Below are 22,155 nucleotides of genomic sequence, written 5' to 3' on the forward strand. Positions count from 1 at the left end.
AAATCACCTGATCTCTCAGTCCCCCAGGAAACTCTTTAACACTAGAAGTTGCAGAGATACCTTCCAATATTGGTATTAAAAGTCCCTCACCGGGACTTCCCTACCCTACCCTTCCCATGAAACAACAGATCAAGACAAAACAAACAAAACACTTTCCTCTAGTCCTGTTCAGCACCCTCAGCCCAGTATTGTGGACAAGCCTGGAGGGACTGGACTCTATTCCTGTCCGCATGCACAAAATAAGAGGCCTAGGATATGAGATTCAAGTTTCCAATAATAAGACTTGTGTATGCTTCCTTATAATTGCTCTCAATCCAGGAAGAGGAAGGAATGCTGAGTGAGCTCTTGTTAGATTATATCGATTCCTATTGAAGAGAATCTGAATATTTCAACGTTCATGTTCCCATAATCACTTTGAGCAAAGAGAGGGCCACCTGCTGCCTTCTCCCCTAATGTCTCACGCCCATGTCTTCCAGTTTGATGCAGAGAAAGTATTCAGAGCCTAACGCCTATATTGATAACCTGCCCAAAGGTCACCAGCATGAGGAGCCTTATGATGAAGTCATCCTGGATGCAAATGAGCCAGCATCAGTAAGTTTTTGCTCTTCACAGGTGTGCAAAAAGAGGTGATCCTAATAGTATGCAAATACTGTAATTGATCCAGATTTTTTAGCACTGCTCACTTTATGAACACTTTCATGTGCCATGCAGAATAGGTAAAGAAGTTGAAGCGAGTTCTCAGCATATACATCAGTCATGGAGCTTGTCTCCAACAAAACCCTACCCACCCTTCACCTTTTACCTCGTGTCTCTCAAATTACCTCATGACTATGGTAGGAGCTCCTCAGAGGGGAAGCCCTATACTCTGGGGCAGGGACTGGTAACTGCTTCCTCCTTTCCATATGCCAATATTGGTGGAGAGACATGCTCAAAATGTTACACCGAGAAGGGTATGAATATTAGCTCCTGACATTTTATTGTACCATTTTCTACGTCCTGTAGAGGTGAGTGACTCACATTTATAACCTAGGGATTTGGGAATTATTTCTACAGAACACTTTTGCTGTAGAGCTATGGAATCTTAGGCACCCTTAGCAGTCAGTCTAAGAAGGATGAATAGAATAATTGAGAAGTAGTGTCATAGACTTCCTGTATGGTGAGGGAATACTACTGTAGGGCCACTCATGACAGCAGGAATAGAGATATCTGGATAGCAAAGAATCTTTTGTAGGTTGCCAGTGTGTAGTCAAACTGGTTAACCAACTCTTTAGTGCTGGGTGTCAAATGTGTTTGGGTTACAGGCAGTAATAACATTTAAACACCCAGAGTTTATTCATTGGATCTTAGAAAGCAGTTAATTCTTGCATTCTGACAACTTTCCTCTTGAAAAATCAGTAGATTGGCCCTTTCAGGCCCCAAGCCAGGAATGAAAATGAGGTTGGATCCTAGGGGATTGGCCTAAAGGAGTAGCCCATGTCTTCTGAATGCAGAAATGGAGGTGGAGATCTCCAATCTCACCAAAGCTAGGAGGCAGAGATGTTTTCCTGCAGTTTTGAAAGTACCAGGATTACAGTACAGCGAGATTTCTAATCATATTATAAAGAAGATACATTTTTCATTCTCCTGAAATCTTAAAGTCCCTGAGCAAGGGAGGGATGAGTTCCCATCCCATCCCTGGTGGCTGCATTTCTGTCCCCACTGGCAATCCTTCAAACTTTAGGTGTGGGTTGGCAGGACCAGGTAGTACAGAAGGCTTGATTCAATTAGGAGCTTATCAGAGTGTTCCAAGTAGAAGGTGGCAAAAGCTTTCACGAAACTTTTCAGGTGTCTGCTTTATTGTCTCTTTCCTTCACAGGTGGAACAAATACAAGAAGCCACCCCTCTGAAAGCAACCACATCTGAAGAATTAGATCGAGTGTACTTGGACCTCACACCCCTTGTGTCTTTCCCACCTGGCCCTGATCATGTCAAAGCTCAGCCTTCTCCTCCTTCCTCTCCACTTTTGGAAAAAGCTGTCTTTAAGACAGAATTAGAAGATAGTGCTGAAACTTCTTCAGGAGACAGGGAAACAGAACTCTGCAGAAAATCTTTGGAAATGGCAGAAGAGCAGGTACTGGCCAACTCCACTTGCAAATAAACCACCTTGTTTTCTTTTCTTTTCCCTCCCATTGTCTCAGTTACCATTACTTTCTTTAAACGCAGAAACAACCCGAGAGGACTGAATCAGAAGAGCTGTCACTGAGAGGCGCTGGTGTCAAAATCCAAACCCAACAACAGAAAATCTCTTTCCCCCAGAGTGTCCCTGACTTTGCATTCACCACAGCAACAGGGACTCATCTGCAGCCAGTGGCTACCCCTAAAGACAAAACTGAGAAGGCCAAGGGGATCATTGCAGGTGGGTTTCCTACCTATGAACCATGTACCTTCCAGCTCTATGATTGAACAATCAGGCAGTTTTCTCAGTAACCTCCCAGTCACCAAATCCATTGGCCTTTCTCCTCTTCTTATCTTGCTCTGCAGTATTTGACACGGTTGTGAACATCCCCTCCTTCCTGGAGTCTTCTCTCTTGGCTGCTCTATTTAACACCTCCCTATTTTGATTCACCTCCTACCTAAGCTTTCTGACTTTTTCTTCTCACTTTTCTTCAAGAGCTCCACTTCCTTTTCCTGTCCCTTAAGTGCAGGTACTGAAATTCTATCCTTGACCACCTCTCTATCTTGTCCCATCAAGATCTCAGCTGTCGGGGTGGCTTCTAACTTTGTTTCTTCAGCTATGGCCTCTCTAAGGAGGTTGAAATTTGCTGGTGATACTGTGTCCTCCCTTCTATTACAGCGCCTGTAGAAATTAAACTTGGCAAGAACAGGACTGAGGCTGAAGTGAAGCGGTACACAGAGGAAAAAAGGAGGCTTGAGAAGGAGAAGGAAGAAATCCGGAGTCACCTTGCACAGCTTCGGAGAGAGAGAAGGGAACTGAAAGACACCATGGTGAAACGTACAGGTACAGGTACACTGGCTGCAGGCATGGGATAGTATGTACACATCATGGAGCCAAAGTCATATCTTTTAGCTCTCTGTCTTCTTCCCAAAGGTAAAACACTGAGCGATCTTGAGTTTAGTTCTTTATCCTGTCAGAACCAGATTCAGTTGACTCAGCAGAAAGTCCTATGCATGGACTTTCTTTCAAATCAACTGAATCTGGTTCCTATATCAGAGACAGAAGACAGACGTTTGAGTGACGTGTCTATAATCCCTTTGCAAAACACCTCTAATCCACTATCTTCCTATATGTCCTTAATCTGGGAATCCCCTACAGTAGTGAGTTTCTTTGGGTTATAAAGTCAAAAAATTTGAGAAAATGGAAGGGACCTTAGCAGCTATTAAGTTCAACCCATACACAAAAGGAACAACCACTATAACATGTCCAACAAGTAGCTCTCCAGCCTTTGCTTAGAGACCTCATTCTCTTCTGTTCTTTTTTAAAAACATAATTTTTGGATACCTTTTGATTTTACATTAGTCATTTTCAGGTAGAGCGTCCCCCTCCCTCTACAAAAACACAAACATATACAGCATTGAACTCTTCCTCGTAATAAAAATTTGTTCAGCAAAAACATAGGTGCCTATGTTAGTCAGTGTTTCCAATATCTTGTCTCTGTATTCCTTCTGCCAAAAGGAAAGAGGTGTTTTTTTATATCTGTTTAGGATTAATCACTAAAATTACTCAGTCTGACTTCCTGTTACTGTTTTTTATAAGTGTAGTTGTGTATATTCTTCTCCACTTCTGCTTTCTGGTATTGGCATCGGTTCATACAAATCTTCCCATGTTTATCTAACTTGTGATTTTATGACTACAGTGCGCTTCCAGTGAAGAATTTCTTCTCTAATAAAGCTTAGTCCCTTCTAAGCACAAGGTCACACAGCCAGTATTCTTTAGTGATAGGACCTGATCCTTGACCCTGAGGCTGGCTCACTATTTATGCAATACTGCCTCATTGTTTCTTACCGCACAATAACAATATTCCTTACCTTCACATACCACAGTTTGTTCAGCCATACCCCCTAATCAATTGTTTCCAGTTCTTGCTATCACAAAATATGCTGCTTGATTATTTTAGTATTTATGGAATATTTAGTATTTATGGACTTTAACTTCCATGGGCATATACCTTGTAGTGTTGAAGTTATTATTAATTAATAAACATTGGGGGAGAGAAGAGTCTTAGAAGGCAAAGTTATCCTCTAATCACTGAAGGATATATGTCCCCTTCCTCTAAAGCAGAGGTTCTTAGTCTGGGGTCCATAGATCCCTAATGTAGATAGCTTTCAGGGGATTCATTAAAATTAAATTCTAATTGATATTTAGCATTTTCTTCAATTGTCAATGTAGGCAACAAATATCATTCGGGGGGGGGGGAGACATAGGATCCATCCAACTTATGCAAGAAGTCCATGACACAAAAAAACTTGAAGAACTCCTGGACTGGGGATTCTTCTCCCAGAAGGGAGATAGAAATTTTCTGTGGTTCATGTCCCCACTGAACCTCCTCTGGGGAGAAACTCAGACCTTCTGTCTCCAGAGTTTGGAATTCAAACCTTCCTTCATAAGATGAAAGGCACTGAAGAGAACAGAGAGGGCCATGGGGTTGCTATAGACAGAACAAGAGCTTCAGAGCTAGGTTTTTTTGTTTTTTTAAAGGATTTGTGACCTTATTGGGGGTGGGGAATTCAATCATTTGTAAACCTTATCCCCTCCCCCTTTAGCAGTGACAAATCAAGGGCAACCCTATAGCCGGGCCTGCCTTTCTCTGCTAGGTAACCTTCACAGTTTAATTATGTAAGGGCTTGCTACTATTTTGCTGGGGTTTGGAAATAGAGAATATGAATAATAATATTAAGCACATCAAACTATCTCAGCTGAAAAGGCATCATCTTATAAATGAGCTTTGAAACACCAAGCAAATAGTGCCTCCTGTCAGCCCATACTTTTTTCCCCCACAGAGAACAGTTGTTAAACATCTATCTGCACTAGCCTCTTTTATTAGCACTAGCTATCTCTCTGTAGCATTGTAGATAGAGAAAAGGCCTCTGACCCATATTGGCTCTAGGACTCTTGGATAAGTCACTTTAAAGCATCAGGCAGCCTTCTGACTCTTAAATGAAAGAGCAAAAATAATGGTCTGCTTTAGTAGGGAATTTCCCTATCAGATGTTCTCTATATCAACAAAAGCACAGATCTGATTTTTAAAAAGAATTTCTATAAATTTAGAGCTGAAAGATAACCTAGAGGTCATCTAGTCCAGCGGTATCAAAATTGAATAGAAATGGGATGGAGGGGTACTCTGAGATTTTTGAGAGCCTATGTATGACACCTCTAATTAGACTACTCTACCACTACCCCCATTTTATAAATGAGGTCCAAGGAAGATACGTAATAATAATAGCTACCATTATATAGAGCTCACTATGTGTCAGGCACTGTCCTAAGCAAACAGAGGTTAAGTGATTTGCCCAGGGTCACACAGCTAGCAAGTGTCTGAGGCTGGATTTGAACTCTTCCTGACTCTAGGCTCCATGCTTTATCCATTGCAGCTTGCCCAAGGTCACACAGTAAAGAATTTTAGCCCAAGCCTTCCCACTTTAAGCCATCCTTAGCCTCCATTATGATAACTGATTAGGGGCAGATTTGGCATTTGCGTAAATGGAAGAAAAGTGATTCTTCATTTTGTCTTTGTATCTCTGTGGCCTAGCACCCAGTAGGCACTTAAAACACATTTGTTGAATTGAACTTCTCACTCTCCAAGTAGGGTCCCATTTTTCTTACCTGTGCAGCCAGGTATAGCATAGTTCTCCTGATGGAAACATAACCCCAAGTTCCATTCTGTTTGTCCTTCCCCTTTGCAGATAAGTGTGCCCTGGCCTGTCTGGAGCAGAAGTTGAAGGAGCTGGAGGAAGAGTGCAGGGAAAAGGAGAACAGACGTGTGGACCTGGAACTGAGCATCATGGAGGTGAAAGAAAGCCTGAGGAAGGCGGAGGCCGGGCCTGTGACCCTGGGCACAGCAGTGGACACTACCCACTTGGAGAATACAGCTCCCAAAGTACGTCGCCTATGGGCTGTTGCTGCTCTGAGCCAGCAGAGTCAAATAGCATCATTTCACCCAGACATGGCTTTCGTTTTGTAATTTCAGACCAAAGCCCCCAATCCAGCTCCTGCTGCAGACTCTTCTCCGGTCAACTCTGCTACAGCTTTAAAAAACAGACCTCTCTCCGTCATGGTAACAGGCAAGGGAACAGTCTTGAGGAAAGCTATGGTAAGCAGGATTTGGGGCTGTCAATGTCTAGCCGAGTGGGTGTTATCTATTGTTCATAGTGCATCTCTGGCATTTGCTTTTCTTTCTCTAATCCTGTGGCTTCACCCAGAGGGAGGACGTCTGATAGTGATTGGCTCTGCAGCTCCATTAATACCAGGGCAGCAGGGAACCATTATCTGGGTGGAGTCTGTTGTTCTAAGTCCACAGGTATTCTGTGCTCCTGCTTATTAGGAAGAGCCCACCCTGAAAGGGCCGTTTGCTGCCCTTTATTTACTATACTCACTGACTTGAGCACCAGGCACGTTACATTACATGGTAGGGGTTAAATTAATAAGACAAAAGGAACATAAATTCTATAACCAGCACCTGGTGAATTCAGCAGCAACTTGAAGAGCTATAAACTGCAGGGGAAGGGATCTGAAAACTCCTGCTGTGCTTATTGGTTAAACAGATCACAGGAACCAAACCCTCATCGTGCCTCTTTCAAGATTTAAGTTTTCACTGCCTACTGCTCTTCTCCTGGAACAATGGTACTTGGTTTTCCCTGCAGGCTAGAATGGATGGACAGGAAATTTAATGCATCCTTCTCTGTTTTGCAAAGAACTATAGTTTGCCTAGGGCTGCCCAGTGCTTCTGTGGGATAAAGGAATCTAAAACAAAATCTAGCCCTTATTTCTATTCCATAACTATGCCAGGAGGCTTTTTGGGAATCCACCTGTCATAGAAACATAATCTATTTAAACTGATCTGCTTTATCAGTTCTGGAAATTTAGTACAGTAACAAGCCCAGGAAACAAATGTCTAATACCATACCCTTTTCTTTTGTACTAATGGTGATATCAGCATAATGTGAGAATGCAGTTCTGATGCCAGTGTGCTAAGTTAAGGCAATCTATTTCAAACTTAGACCTCACCTAGAATCAAGGATACAGTTGTTTTAATGGAATGTACAAGTATTTTTGATGCATAAAATTCCATTTCTTTGATTTCTTCTGTGTCTTTATACTCATATCAATAGTACAGACTGTGACCAGTTGCTGCCTTCTCTTTGTGGGCCTTTTGTATGTGTCCTCTCATAAATGTTCCATCCAACACACTGGGAGGCTTCCTTTAGATCTCTTGACATGATGTGAATATCTGTGGCACAGGCTGACTGCTGGGTATCCCTTTTCTCTCTACTCAACCAGTGCACATCCTTTTAAGTTCATACATTTTTTTGGATGGTCTCTTTGACACGGCTTCTCCTGCAATAGACTGCTCACAGTCATCTCTCCCATTGCCGTTCTGGGTGATCCACAAACTTAAATAGTTTGAGACTTTGGTATTCCACCCCTCTCAGTTATCCCTGGCAGAATTACTGGTGTTAAAAAGATGCAGCTTTATTTCAGAGAAAAGTTAAAGATCTTTTAAAGCACCAACTTTGACCTGTGAAACAAAAATTCTACAACAAAAAAAAAAAATAATTATTTTTGGGGGCTTGTGGGGGTGTTTATATGTTCCAGGAATGGGAGAAGAAAGGAGCAAGTTAGAAAACTATCTTCCAATAAAAACTGACATGATTGCTATGGACCTTGGATGACAATCCTCCCAAGTTAAGGTCTGACATAAAAGCAAAGAACACTGGGCTTGGAGAGTCTGTTCAGAAGGAAAAGAAAGGATTGAGACAACTGTGAACAGAGATCTTTGGCTAAGGACTCCTGCACCTCCCCAAGATGGTGGGGGGGTGGGGAGAGGAAGGACATCCCTTTTCACTCTCAAGGGAATAACACAAAAGGAAAAGACACTTTCACAGTATTCCTAACCCATTGTTTTAAACAGGAATGCTATTGTTCTTAGGGATGGTTTGTGTATTTCTACATACAAGTTTATCAATTGCATTATTGAAATTTAGTTTATAGTTCCATAACAACAGATTTTGTTCTTGGTTTTTGTTGGGGTTTTTTTGGTGGGGGGAGGGAGAGGAAATGTGTAAAAAATCCAGGTACCTGAATGGTCCTCCCACTTGGAATTTTGGCTCGAGTAACACAGATCACTTAAAATCAATCCTATTCTATTCAATACTGGGCAAAAATTAGAGTTCAATTTTGCCTGCTTTGAGGGAGTTGGGCTTCAGGGTTAGTGACTCAAACCCAAAGCAGTGATGCAATAGATAGTTCAAACTCTCAGTTTCAGGCTTTTTGTTTATGATCCCATGCATGCAGAAACAGCCTAGATTGCTTTAAACAAAAAAACCCACTTGTGAAAGAGTGCTGCCCTTTCAGAGGGGAGAAAAAGACTATGTGGCTCTACTTCAGGTAAGTTATTAATTAGTAAAAGGCCCTCATTCACTGGTATAAAGGACAAAAGAATGTTTAACATGAGGTCGCCATTCTACTGGTTTTTATAAGTAACAGTGAGATCCTCACCTTAAAGCCTGTATACAAAAGCCATTTTTGAGGGGAAATGGTTTCACATGCATATTTTTGGTCATGAAAAGTATCTCCACAGATCCAAAAATGTTCTTTTTATCCTTATGACTTAAACAGTGCCTCAGAATAGTTGAAAGATATTTCATTAACTAGATTCAATGGACAGATAAAAATTTCCTTTTCTCTGTCAGGTTAGTTCTAATCTATGGATTAACTATCTCATACTGAGGGGATCTAAGTATTCCTTTTCCTCACTTGGTAGGCAGTGCCCAGGTTCCCTCCAAGAAAAATACTGTGGAATTTGTTGACTGGGGCTAGGCGCTTATTTTATCCACTCCACCTTAAAAAACAAACATATCCCAACTAACAGATGATGACATTCCATTTGGTGGCCCTGTCTCTTTTCTTTGATAGAAAAATAAACATGGTGTATATTTGTTGTTGCTTAAAAGAAAAGGTTTTCAGACATTTCATCTTCACCTCAACCTTCCTTCCCTCCACCCTGAACCAAACATCTTTGTAATTCTCATTGTCTTTCTAATCACAGGGCATTTATTTCCTTTGTCATAAACTTGTTCTTGATGTTTTAGATATTTTTTAAAAAATAAAGTATTAAGTATATTTTGGGTTTTTTCATACGTTTTATGGGGTGATCTGGGTTGAGCAGCGATTCATGCCCAAAATCAAATTTATATTATACTCAGCAATAATTACTGTCCTTCAAATGAAACAAATTACTTCTAAGCTGAGCTGTGTACACATCCTAGTACATTCCACCTATAAAAAAAGTCATCTAATTTTATGATTAAGCTATTCAACAATAGTATTTACTGTCATAAAGGTTTTTTTGGGTCAGTATCCTTTCTCCCTTCAAAAAACAAAACTTGCTAACCACAATCTCCTCATAATTACATTCTCAATAAACTGAACCTTAAGAACCAATTGGTCAGGGTGAGTTCCATCACATTAAAGGTCCTTGGATAAATAATTGTAAAAAATAGAAAGATGTCAGTCATTTCACATGTGATCATTTCACATGTATTTGTTTTAGCTTTTCACTAATGATTATCTGGTATTTTTTTTAATCTATGATTTTTATCTTTGTAAACAGCTTTCTCCAACATTGAAGAACATGATCCCTCCATGCCCAAAGCTAATTATTTTATGAGGTGCTGTGGTCAAAGCAGGCTTATACAGAAAATCATGTAACTTGAAATTTCGGGGAAAGTTCATCATTTCTTTTTGCAAACATGTTTAAAACCTGAACCTCATAAAACATTACAGAAACTCAGCCCACAGCCTGTCATTGATAATTGGCATATTATTCCCTGTGTTAGAGGTCCAAGCAGTCTCTCAGATCAGTCTTCTGTTGGCAATGAGATTTTCTAGTAGTGATGCCATTGTTATATGCCAAATATAATCTCTAGGATCAAAGATTTAGAGCTGAGAGTAATTTTATTGCCTAGGCCTTCTTAATCTATTAAAGTCTTGATGGGCCCATGGATCTTCCCTCCAAGGGATCTGTGAGTGGAGTCTATGAACTTAGATAAAAGAAAATTTCACCTATCCTTTTTACAAACTTCTTAACTAAAATTTAGCATTTCCTTCAATGATTTAAAAACATTATTCTGAGGAGTCCATAAACTTCACTAGAATACCAGAGGGGGTCCATGACACAAACAGAACTTGAGAAAAATATTAAGAAATCCCTCATCTAATCTAACCTCCTCAATTTGTAGATGAAAAAACTGAGGCCCAAAGAGGGTGACTTGCCCAATATCACACAGAGATGGAGTAGCAGAACCAGGATTAGACCTAAGACCCTTGACTCCAAAACCAGTGTTCTTTCCACAATAGTGCAGTAACTAACAGTCATGAAGGAAAACCAAAATATGCCTTTAATATACGTTTTCAGCAACACACACACACACATATCCAGATATCACATTCATAGAAGGTGACATGCTATATCAGATCTGTTTCTCTTTTAAAACTCCAACACCAAGTTCTATAGTAAAGACCTTCAGCCTGCTTAACTAGAGCAATAAGACAAAGAAGAGCTGTAGGTAGGAAAGATGGCAGGGACACAGTCAAGTCCTCAAATAGATAAAAGCATTTATACAAAAGATTCTCTGGAGAGTTACGTGATCCAGAGACAATTCTCAAACTAAATCACTGATGCTTTTAGTCTATATGGTAGCGGCTTTGCCATAGCTGGTTTTTTTTTTAGGTTCATTATTGCTTTTAAAGTAGATTCATATTTTTAAACCTTAAGTACATTCTTTATAGAGAGTCTGAATTTGGGGTATTGCTGTGCAGAGGTCTCCACTAAGCAGACTGGATAGAATCCAAATAAGAGCACGGGCGCAGCCAAGTTCTCTAGAAAACTGAACATTTTTCCAAACCAACTACTTTTTGTTTGACCAAGCCTTGTTAAAGAACCAGCCAACTAGGCTCTCTCCTTAATATTTTATTTTAAAACCTAGTTGATCTCTTTTAAAAAGCAAAATGTGTCATGTTCACAAATTTTTTTTTTAATTTAAGACTTTCTCTTCTCCTCTCCCACTCTAAAATAATAAAAATGGCAACTAAGAGAGGAGAGAAGAAAGATCATCAAGAAGTCTAAGCAGTAACAACATTAACCAGGCCTGTAATAAACTGACAAGTACGAGCTATCTCAGGGAACATCACCTAACTGCATAGATTTCCAGCCGATTGAAACCCAACAGTGTTCCGTTCTCCCTCTGGTCTGGACCTGCTGCTCCATCCTCCCTAAGCTTTTCCCCCATCTTAAAAAAAAAAAAAGCAGACGTCAAGCAGCGAATCTCCATTATGGTGGCTTTAGAGTTTCCACTTGGCACTGTGAAATCCATACTGAAGAATATAGTAAGTACAACTGTATATTACAGATTATTTACCTTATGTCCACATACTTGAATCGGTTGAATCAGTTTTCCAAATGGAAACATAATGCTGCATGTGAAAAATTCCTGAAAGTTAAAGTCCTAAAACTCAGGTGTTGCAGTTATTCCATGTGAGAAATATGTAACTAACACCAAGCTGGACAACTCCCTGTGCAGTCAGTATTCCAATAAGCATTCCTGACTTCTCCACTAAATGAAGTCAACAAGTTGGCCCATCAGTGCTGCTGCCCCTTGAAAAGGAAATGTCCATTTAGGTATATCCATGGAGAAAAGATTAAATGTGGTTTGGGAAGTTGACATTTGGATGAAAATAAATATTGACTTGTATTTTGATGTGTTGATTGCTTTTTAAAAAGATAAACAATAATTAATGAATTCATCTACTGCTAGCAGTGTTGCTAAGTAGCACTGTCTCTGAGTTGGGGCCCACTTTCACCATGCAACATGGTGGGTTTTGGCAGTCATACACACTGTTGGCAGAAAGTGGACGGTCATAGAATTCCCACAAGATACAATGCTGATTCAACTGCCCAGGTGCAAATGCCGTGATTGGTACCATTGCTTCCAGTTCGAGGAGTACTGATGCAAGCCATGTGGCCTGGGGGAATCACCTCTCAAGATTCCTAGGGAAGGGACAAGAGTATTGAAGTAAATAAAGGAGACTTTGTCTTTAGATCTGTCCTGGTAAATTGAAAGATACCCAGTCCCCTTCCCTCCCTAAAATGGTAATCAGAATTTCTCCAGACCTTCTCCAGGCCATCAACCAGAGAAAAGACCCTAACCTATATGTTCTCTGCCTCTAATGTGGCCAACTGATGCACATATGAAGGTCCAACTGAAATGACCCGGTTTGGTTTTTAATTGGGGAGTCTCCCAGAATAGATTCAAGTTTTCAGTGTCCTCCAGTCTGCAAATGGAGAAGAGGAAAAAGAGAAAGACTTGACAGCTGTGAGGAATTTGAAAGATGAACAACAACCTGGAATCAAGGCAGCAGGGGATCCCACAGGGTAGTGAACTAAAAAGCTACTATGGTGGCAGAGAAAACCATGACACAAACTCTGAAGAAAACAACAATGTGAAAACCTCTACAAAGCCTCAAAGAAAAATGCTAACTGGATCCAAGCCCAACAAGAATTCCTAGAAGAGTTAAAGAAAGTGATAAGAGGAGTAGAGAATTGGCAAAAGAAATAAAAGTGATGGAAGAAAATTATGAAAAGAGAATTAACAGGGGCAGCAAGGTGGCGCAGTAGATAGAGCTCTGGCCTTGGGATCAGGAGGACCTAAGTTCAAATCCCACCTCAGACACTTACTAGCTGTGTGACCCTGAGCAAGTCACTTAACCCCAATCCCCAACTGCCTCACCAAAAGAGAGAACACTAACAACTTGATTAAAAAAGGCCAAAAAAAATCCCTAAAGAAAATAACAACTTACAAAACAGAAAATTCACTGAAGAAAAAAACTCCTTAAAAAAGCAGAATTGGCTAAATGGAAAAAGACATACAAAGGCTCACTGAAGAAAATATTTGCTTAAAAATTAGAATTGTGAAAGCTAAAGACTCCATGAGACATCAAGAAACAATAAAACAAAATCAAAAGAAAAACAGAAGAAAATGTGAAATATCTAATAAAAAAAACTGAACCTGAAAAACAGATCAAGGAGAGATAATTTAAGAATTATTGGACTACCTGAAAGCCATGATAAAAAAAAAAAGAACCTTGACAACATACTAAAAGAAATTATAAAAGGAAACTGCCCCAAGGTCAAATCCAGAGGATAAAATAGAAATTGAAGGAATCCACTGATCACCTCCTGAAAAACATCCCAAAATGAAAACTCTCAAAAATATTGTAGCCAAATTCCAGGGTACCTATGTCAAGGAGAAAATATTGCAAGCAACCATAAAGAAAAATACGGACCAAAGTCAGGATCACACACTATTCAGCAGCTTTCATATTAAAGGAGCAGAGAGCTTGGAATATATTTCAGAAGACAAAGGAGCTAGGATTATAAACAAGAATAACCTGCCCAGCAAAATTGGGTATAATCCTTCAGGGTGAGAAAAAAAAATGGATATTTAATGAAATAGAAAACTTTCAAGCATTCCTGATGAAAAAGCCCAGAGCTGAATAAAAAATCTGACATTCGAATACAAGACTCAAGAGATAAAAGGTAAAAATGAAAGAAAAAACATAAGAGATGCAATAAGGTTAAACTGTTTAGATTCTTATATAGGAAAATGATACATGTAATTCCTAAGGACTTTATCATTATTGTGAGAGTCAGAAGCAGTCTACATAGAAGGCATGGGTGTGAGTCAATTATGTTGAGAAGATCTCAGAAAAAATGAAGGGGTAAGAAAGAAGGATGCAGAGGCAGGTAGGTGGCACAGTGGATAGAGCACTGGCCCTGAAGTCAGGAGGACCTGAGTTCAAATGCGGCCTCAGACCAAACACTTGACCCTTACTAGCTGTGTGACCCTGGGCAAGTCACTTAACCCCAATTGCCTAAAAAAAAAAAGAAAAGAAAAGAAAAGAAAGAGGGATGCACTGGGAGAGAGGAATGGGGAGGAAGAATGGGGAAAATTATCTTACATAAAAGAGGTATGCAAGGAAGAACTTTTACAATGGAGGGGGTGGGCAATGCTTGAACCTCACTTTCTTTAGAATTAAAGAGAGAAAAACACACACACACACTCAGTTGAGTATAGAAATCTATCTTGCAACAGGGAAATAGGACGGGACAAGGGTAAGGGAGACAGTGGTCATAAGCAAAACAAACTTTTGAGGAGGGATAGGATAAAAAGAGGAAAAAGAAGGATAAACAGAAGAATACAGGATGGAGGGAAATGCACAGTTAGCGATCATAACTGTGAATGGATGGGCTCACCTATAAAAGGGAAGCAGATGGCAGAATTGATTAGAAACCATAATCCAACAATATGCTGTTTATAAGAGACATACTTAATACAGAAAGACACACTCACAGAATTAAAATAAGGACATGGAGCAGAATCTATTATGCTTCAGCTGAAGTAAAAAAGGAAACGTGGCAATCACGATCTCAGACAAATCAAAAATAGACCTAATTAAAAGAGAAACAAGGAAACTATCATAGACAATGAAGTAATATAAAAAAATTTTACAGTAAGTTTCTCTGACAAAGTTTCTTTTTTCTCAAATATATAAGGAACTGAGTAAAATTTATAAAAATAAGAGCCATTTCCCTATTAATAAATTGTCAAGGGATATGAATGGCAGTTTTCATAAGAAATCAAAGCCATCTACAATCATGAAGAAAATGTTCTAAATCACTATTGATTAGGAAAATGCAAATTAAATCAACTCTGAGGCACCTCACACCTATCAGAAATGACAAATGCCGAGAGGGAGAAGGAAAAATAGGTACGCTAATGTACTGTTGGTAGAGTTGTGAACTGGTCCAACATTCTGGAGAACAATTTGAAACTAAGCCTAAAGGGCTATAAAACTGTTAATACCCTCTGACTCAGCAATACCAGGTCTGTAGCCCAAAAGAGATAAAAGCAAAAGGACCTCTATATACAAAAATAATTATAGCAACTACTTTTGTGGTGGCAAAGAATTGGAAACTGAGAGGATGCTCATCAGTTGGGGAATGCCTGAACAAGTGACACATGATTGTGATGGAGTATTATTGTGCTATAAGAAACGACAAGGGAGATAGTTTCAGAAAAAAACATGGGAAGACTTATATGAATGGTTGCAAAGTGAAATGAGCAGAACTAGGAGATCATTGTACATAGTAACAGCAATATTGTAATATTGATCAGCTGTGAAAGACTTAGCTACTCTGATCAATATAATGATCCAAGATAATTAGAAAGGACTCATGATATTTTCAATGCTATCCACCTCCAGAGGAAGAACCGATAATATCTGAGTACAAATTGAAGTATAGATTTTTCACTTTATTTTTCTTGCTTTTTTTGGTGATATCATTAATATGGAAATATGTTTTGCAAGATTTCACATGTATAATTGTTATCATTTTGTTTGCCTTCTCAGTGGGCGGGGGGGGCAGCAGGGAGGACAAGAATTTGGAACTAAAAATTTTTAGAAAAAAAGATTGATTGTTAATTAAGCTATCATGACTTCTTAGATGAGGATCTTAGCAGCTAATAGCCCCAAAGACTTGGAGAACTGGGCAAAATCAGCCTTGAGGAAAGCCATGTATTTCTTCCTTTCCCTTCCCCTGCCCCCATTTCTTTTCTATCCAAAAGAACTGAGTAGCTGCTGTATCACTTACTGTTCTCACAGTGGGGGCCTTCCCAGCCTCTGCACTCACACCGGTAGCTTCCATTCTGAAGAATGCATGTCCCATCATTCATGCATGGACTGGGTTTACAGAGGTTGACTGGCTGCTTGGCTTCTGGAATAGAGAAATTCTTGACCTAGAAAAGGCTTAGTCAAGCCCAGGTGTCTTCACTTAGACTGACTAGAGCAGATCTAAGAGAACACCCTGAGAATCTTGGAGTTGGAAGAGATCTCAGGACCATCTACCCAGCCCAGGGGTTCTTAACCTGGGACCTGTGAATTCTTTAAATATGTATTATTTTCACTAACCTTTATAATGTTGTATATTTTATTTCATGCATTTAAAAACAATTATTCTAGGAAAGAGTAAATTGGCTTTGCTGGAAAGTCAAAGGAGTCCATGATTGAACAAAGTTTAAGAACCTCTGATCTAGTCCATCTTCTTATTTTAGAAATGAGGAGGTTTAGGGTCCAGAGAGATGTTACTTGACCAAAGTTAAAAAGCTGGTAAGTAGCAGAGCCAGGGGGACAACCTGGGTCTTATTTTCTTCCCACTATGCTTGTTAACATCATGCCTAGTAACTATTCCTCAGTTGTTTGAAATATTATTTTGTACCTCCAGCTAAAAAACAAGAAAACCTTTGTAAATTTGGAGTGAGATGGCCTATGCTCAAATCCCAGTGATACTACTTACTATGTGATTTAACCTTTTGGAGTCTCAATGTCCTCATCTGTAAAATGAGGGGGTTGTACTAGTTGATCTCTCAGATTCTTTATGCCTTCAAATCTATCACCCATGTTGCCTTTTGACAGGAAAAAGGCAAGGTCACTGACGAGAACTACAATTCCCCCCAGGCTACCCAAGGTCTAGAACAGTGAAACCATTAACAAGCAATCACAGCTCACCTTCACATATTCTTTCAATGAATAAGTCTTGGTAATTCTCTAGGTCTTCATAAGAAGGCACATATATTAGGAAGTCATGAGAGCCTGCAAGTCTTAATAGCGTCTCCTTCAGGACAGGTCCCACACCTATGACCAGGACAGAGATGCCATTGTTTCGAAGCTTCTGAGCAGGCACCACTGCATCTTCAGTTCCAGTCCCTTCTGTAATCACAACCACAGCCTTGCTCACACCAGGCCGGGCTCCCTTCTGGACAGTCATCACCTCATCATAGACATGCAAGAGAGCACTGCCTGTGGAAGCTGCCCCACCCACATAAGGGGCCTGGCTGATGGCCTGCAGGAGGCTGGAGCTAGTAGGGTGTGTGTCCAAGGCAAATGTGGTCTGGACCCTGCTGCCATAGACAACCAGGCCTATCTGGGTCACATCCCGGTTGATGTTAAATAAGAGGGAGCTCCCTCTTACAAAGTTCCGGACCTTCGTGAAGTTCGCTTGTCCTACTGTGGCTGATGCATCCAACAGGAAAACCAGGTCCAGGGACTGAGACTGGCAGCCTAAAGAAATGCAAACATGCCAAGTCTTTAATGAATCTAAGCCCAGAATTCTTTAATTGGGACCAGTGAACTTTAAAAAAAAAAAGGTGATAACTATACTTCAATATATTTTGTTGGTTTCCCCTGTAATTCTATTTATTTTATCTATTTAAAAACATGAGTCTGAGAAGAGGTCCATAAGTTTCACAAGACTGCCAATGGGGTTTATGACACAAGAAAGGTTAAGAACCCCTGCTAAACTGCAACCTGAAAAACCCAACCTGTGTTATCCCATGGGACTAACCACGACTGGAGATGACTTGGAAATCTCACCTGTGCTTCACTCGTTTAGCTTCTGGCTAAGGTATGGATGCTAATCACTTAGAGTTCATCAATGTAGGCAATCTCCCCATCTGTTCATTCTATACCTTCTTGATCAGAACCAGTTAGGAAGCCACTCTGACCTCCAGGGAGAATCACATTTAGGGGGTGATCAGGCAATCAATAAACATTTATTAAGTGCTTATTATGTGCTAGGTGCTATCCTAAGTGCTAGATTTTAAAAACCCTCCTTTTAACATCAATAAGATAGAACACATCTGTAGGATGGTGACCAGGATGGTGAGAAGATTCCAAGCCATCCTGTACATCAGAGATTTGTTAAGGAATTAGTTATATTTGGTTTAGTAGTGCATGATAACCATCTCCAAACATGAAATTTGGTTGTCATGTGGGAGAGCAATTAAACCGCTTAGCCCTAGAGGCCAGAATGAGCACCAGTCATGGCTACAAGCTGCAGAGAGGCAGATTTGTGGCTCAACATAAGTCACAAGTTCTAACACTTAGTGCTATTCAGAAATGAAATGGATTATCTTGGGAGGCAGTGAATTCACTATCACAGAAGATCAGCAAAGGGAGGCTGCATGACCAATCACCTGCCAGGGATGTGAGAATGGGGAATGCATACCTCCAGTATGCAGTGGGAGAAGCACTGAACCAGCTGACATCAGAGTTCCCTTGCGGTTCTTAAAATTCCATGATTTTAATTAAGTTCACTACCACCACCATCAAGTAGAGAAGGGCCCTTTTCTAATGCTGATATCAGAGCACTAGAGGACCTGCTGCCTTATATTGCGGCTGCCTTAATTGTAACACGACAGATAGAGATACGATGGTTACATTTGAGGGATACAATCTAATCCATTCAATAACCATGTTATATAATAGGGCTATATTGTACCTGATATTCAGTGCCCAGGTCAGTACAGCATGAGAGCAATTGCTTTTTGGACCTTTGCCCTCCTAGGGGAATAATCCCTTAAAAAGGATATAAACACACTGTACTAAGTATAAATTTCTTTCAACATAATATCTGTTGTGTTCTGAAACGCAGCTTTAGACGACCTATGGACTAAACTTGTGATTTCCTTGGTATAGGGAACTCCCAAAGAGGAAACTCAACCACCGATGCAGATGGGCACCTACACTGCACTTGTATTTATAGAGACCTGACTGAGGGCCCAGAGTCACACAATCTGTCCGAGGCAGGACTTGAATACAGGTCCTACTGTCTTCTAAGGCAGCTCTCTACGCATGATATTAACATACCACATTGTTTCTCTAAGTTGCCTATATTTGTAGTAAAAGCACCATTTACTTTACATCAGTGTTCTCTTCAGCAATTTGCTTTCCAAGTGCATACTGGCCTTGTGACATACTGAATACCCTTCTTTCCCCAGGAAACTAACTCACAATTGGGAAATGTCACTTTCCTGCAAAATTGAATCTGCCAGGTACTCTCTGCTCCTCTGGCTGGAGGGCAGGGCCATGGGCTCCAATGCCTCTATTTAAGAAAGGGGCTCAGCCCAGTCTTTCCCCCTTTCTTACCAGCTATACTGCTTTTGATTTTTTGGACTTTTGTCTCATGCCCCTGTACTGGGTACTGCCTCCTCACTCTTCAGTTTCCTTTTTTTATGTCATCTTCCCCAGTCAGACTGTAAGCTCCTTGAGGGCAGGGATTCTTTTTGTTTTTTAAACTTATATTTGTATATAAGTGCCTGGCACATAGCAGGTGCTTATTAAATGTGTATTGCCTGACTGACTGCATATGTGTGTGTGGATAAAAATTAGGAGGGGTATATTTTTCAATGAGCTCTGGGTTGTTTGAGCCAAGATTCCTTTTGAGAAGGAGTTTACCAAACCAATAAAAAACCAGGTAAGTAAACATCTTACCTGGCCTCTGGAGACTGCAGATTTTTTTATGGAGTTCAGGTATTTTGTTGAAAAGGTCTTGTGGGTTGGAGTAGGTTATCACCTGCTTTGGATTGCCAGTGATTTCTTCCAGCTCTGCTCTTAGAGACTCACTACCTACCCCAATCAGGAAGAGTTTCTGATCACGGACATATCTTACTGGTCCTGCCACAAGGTCTTGGGACCTTGAGTCGGTAAGCAGAACCACCACCTGGCGTGGCTGGGGATCATGAATCTCTCCAGAAGAAAGTGTGTCTCTGAAGCCACGGCCAGCAACATACTCCAAAGCTCTGCCCGTCAGTGTGGCTCCTCCAGTGAAACTCATTCTGTCCAGGCTCTTCATGAGGCTGGGCACATCCTGGTATTGTCCCATTTGGATTGGGATCTCCACCTCCTGACTGTACTGGGCCACTGCCACATTTACTGGAGAGTCCATGTTCACCACGGCCTGGACAAACCTCTTTAGAAAGGCCTTGGCCTGAAGGAATCCCTCCAGGGTGGTGCCAGATGAGCTATCCAGCAAGAAGAGGAGGTTGACACTGCATTCCAGGCTCAGCTTTGGTGCTGAAAGGAGAGAAATCATCATCGTTATCAATCAATCGCCGGGGCAACGGCACACAAAGGGGAGACAGTGTCATGTCTGAGGAACAAAAAAGTAGGAAAAGTAGGAGGAAAGCAGGCCAATAAGATTGGATTGCAGTGTGCATGGAGGGGAGTCAAGTGTAAGAAGACTAACAATACAAAGGGACTAGATTGTAAAGAGCTGTGTCAATGCCAGACGATTTTACATTTGATGATGGAGGGGGAAGGGATCCAAAACAAGTGGACAAGGGAAGTACTGGCATCCCCATTTTACAGATGAATAAAAAAATGAGGCCTGAAAAGGTGAGACCCAAGGAGGTTAGACAGCTAACAGCTGGCTGGTTGGCCTCCCTACCTCATAGCTTTCCCTGCTCTATTCCATCCTTCTCTGAGCTGCCAAAAAAAGCTTCCTCAAGAGCAGATCTGATACTGACCATGTCCCCCCCTCTCCAGTAAACCCCAGTGGTTCCATACTACCTCTACAATCAAATAAAATCCTGTTTGGCTTTTAAAGTCCTGCATAACCTGGTCCCTTCCTGTCCTTCTAGTCTTCTCACACTTTGCTCCCCTCCATATACTCGATGATCCAGGGACATCAGCCTCCTTGCTGCTCCTCATGCACTCTAACTCCTGATTCAACGCCTTCCAGGGCTGCTGCCCTTGCCTTGAATAATCTGCCTCTTCACCTCTTCTTCCTGGCTTCTCTCAAGTCTTTTTCAAGTCCTGGCTAAAATCCCTCCTTCAGACCCTGGGCAAGTCACTTAAACCCCGATTACTTCACCAAAAAAAAAAATTAAAAATTAAAATCCCTCCTTTAGCAAGAAACCTTTCCTAGTCACCTCAATGCCGGTGCCCTGGGTGTGAGATTATCTCTCCATTTTGTCCTGGATAGGTCTGGTATGTAAGTACATCTTTGCATTTTGTCTCCCCCATTAGAATGAGGGCATGGACTCTTTTTTTGCCTCTCTTTATATCGCCAGCACTCAGCATAGTGCTGGGCACACAGTAGGTACTTAACAAATTCTTGTTGCTTTGGTAGAGATAACACTTACATTCATCACAACTTCCTCCAAGTCTGACCCTCTTCTCCCTACACTATACATAGCCTCATGCTGTAGGCCTGCAGGCTACACACACCCTTAATACTGAAAGCATATTGACCATTTAGCTTACTTCTACAGAAGGGAGGAGAAAGACATCACAGTTGTGAGGTCAGGCTCAGAACTCAGAGGCTGACACTGATGCAGTCTGCAGCCAGGGGCCCAAAGGCATGTATTACTTGTGACCAGCAACAATTATTTCCATTTCGAAATATCTCATTGTAGGTGAATGGGATCATCTTGCCTTCCATCACAGCTTCATGACATGGATTTATTCATAAGAACTGGGAAGCACAAGGCATTTCAGAGAAGGCACCTACAAAGAGGCTAGAAATTAAACAAAACTAAAGGGAGTAAGTAGTCTGCTCAGACTTTGCATGACTCTCCAACAAGTTGCTGCTTCCAAAACATTTGTTATAGATTAGCAGAGACTGATGGTTAAGAGAACAAATACTTACCACAGTTGGCCTCCCCTCCAAATCCAATGGGACAGAGACAATGGTACTTGTCTAATCCCTCCAGAACACATGTGCCTCCATTCTGGCAGGGCTGGGAATCACAAGGATCTATCAGGCAGAGTTTGCAGAAAGAGACGTGCATGAACCAAAAACCAAATTAGTCAGGGACAAAGTGATGGTATGGCATGGGGCTGAAAATCCAGTCTAAGCTCTTAAGCCAGGACCACCAGTGCTTTGCTGCACCAATCAAAAGCAGGCACTCTAAGCAACATTAGTCAGTGAGACTGTGTGGTATAGTGGAAAAAGTGCTGTCTTTGGAATAAGTGGACCTGGGTTCAAAACCTACCTCTGACACTTACTACCTCTGTGATTGTGGGCAAATTATGTAACCTCT

General features: G+C 40.9%; 2 protein-coding genes across 10 annotated transcripts in view; one reads left to right on the top strand and one right to left on the bottom strand.

Annotated features, from left to right (window-relative positions):
- AFAP1L2 (actin filament associated protein 1 like 2) overlaps window positions 1-9,337 on the top strand; it is a 127,067-nt gene extending 117,730 nt beyond the window's left edge. For 6 of the 9 annotated variants that reach the window (XM_020988108.2, XM_020988110.2, XM_020988114.2 and 3 more), the window contains 7 exons: window positions 477-591; window positions 1,856-2,110; window positions 2,203-2,395; window positions 2,834-3,004; window positions 5,902-6,095; window positions 6,186-6,308; window positions 7,811-9,337. In XM_020988108.2, coding sequence (XP_020843767.1) covers window positions 477-591; window positions 1,856-2,110; window positions 2,203-2,395; window positions 2,834-3,004; window positions 5,902-6,095; window positions 6,186-6,308; window positions 7,811-7,837 — 1,078 coding nt within the window. In that variant the 3' untranslated portion in view covers window positions 7,838-9,337. The remainder of the gene's footprint in view (window positions 1-476; window positions 592-1,855; window positions 2,111-2,202; window positions 2,396-2,833; window positions 3,005-5,901; window positions 6,096-6,185; window positions 6,309-7,810) is intronic. The other 3 variants (XM_020988109.2, XM_078151045.1, XM_020988117.2) reach the window with 1 other exon arrangement.
- Window positions 9,338-10,591: 1,254 nt separating this feature from the next.
- The window catches only part of VWA2 (von Willebrand factor A domain containing 2), a 52,832-nt gene continuing 41,268 nt past the window's right edge, over window positions 10,592-22,155 (bottom strand). Inside the window, exons 11-15 of the mRNA XM_020988103.2 lie at window positions 21,762-21,869; window positions 19,604-20,185; window positions 16,841-17,392; window positions 15,927-16,049; window positions 10,592-12,263 (exon numbers count right to left, since the gene is read on the bottom strand). Coding sequence (XP_020843762.1) covers window positions 12,163-12,263; window positions 15,927-16,049; window positions 16,841-17,392; window positions 19,604-20,185; window positions 21,762-21,869 — 1,466 coding nt within the window. The 3' untranslated portion in view covers window positions 10,592-12,162. The remainder of the gene's footprint in view (window positions 12,264-15,926; window positions 16,050-16,840; window positions 17,393-19,603; window positions 20,186-21,761; window positions 21,870-22,155) is intronic.

The sequence above is a fragment of the Phascolarctos cinereus genome, unplaced genomic scaffold (assembly GCF_003287225.1).
Source record: "Phascolarctos cinereus isolate Bilbo 61053 unplaced genomic scaffold, phaCin_HiC Scaffold_3;HRSCAF=262, whole genome shotgun sequence".
NCBI lineage: Eukaryota > Metazoa > Chordata > Mammalia > Diprotodontia > Phascolarctidae > Phascolarctos > Phascolarctos cinereus.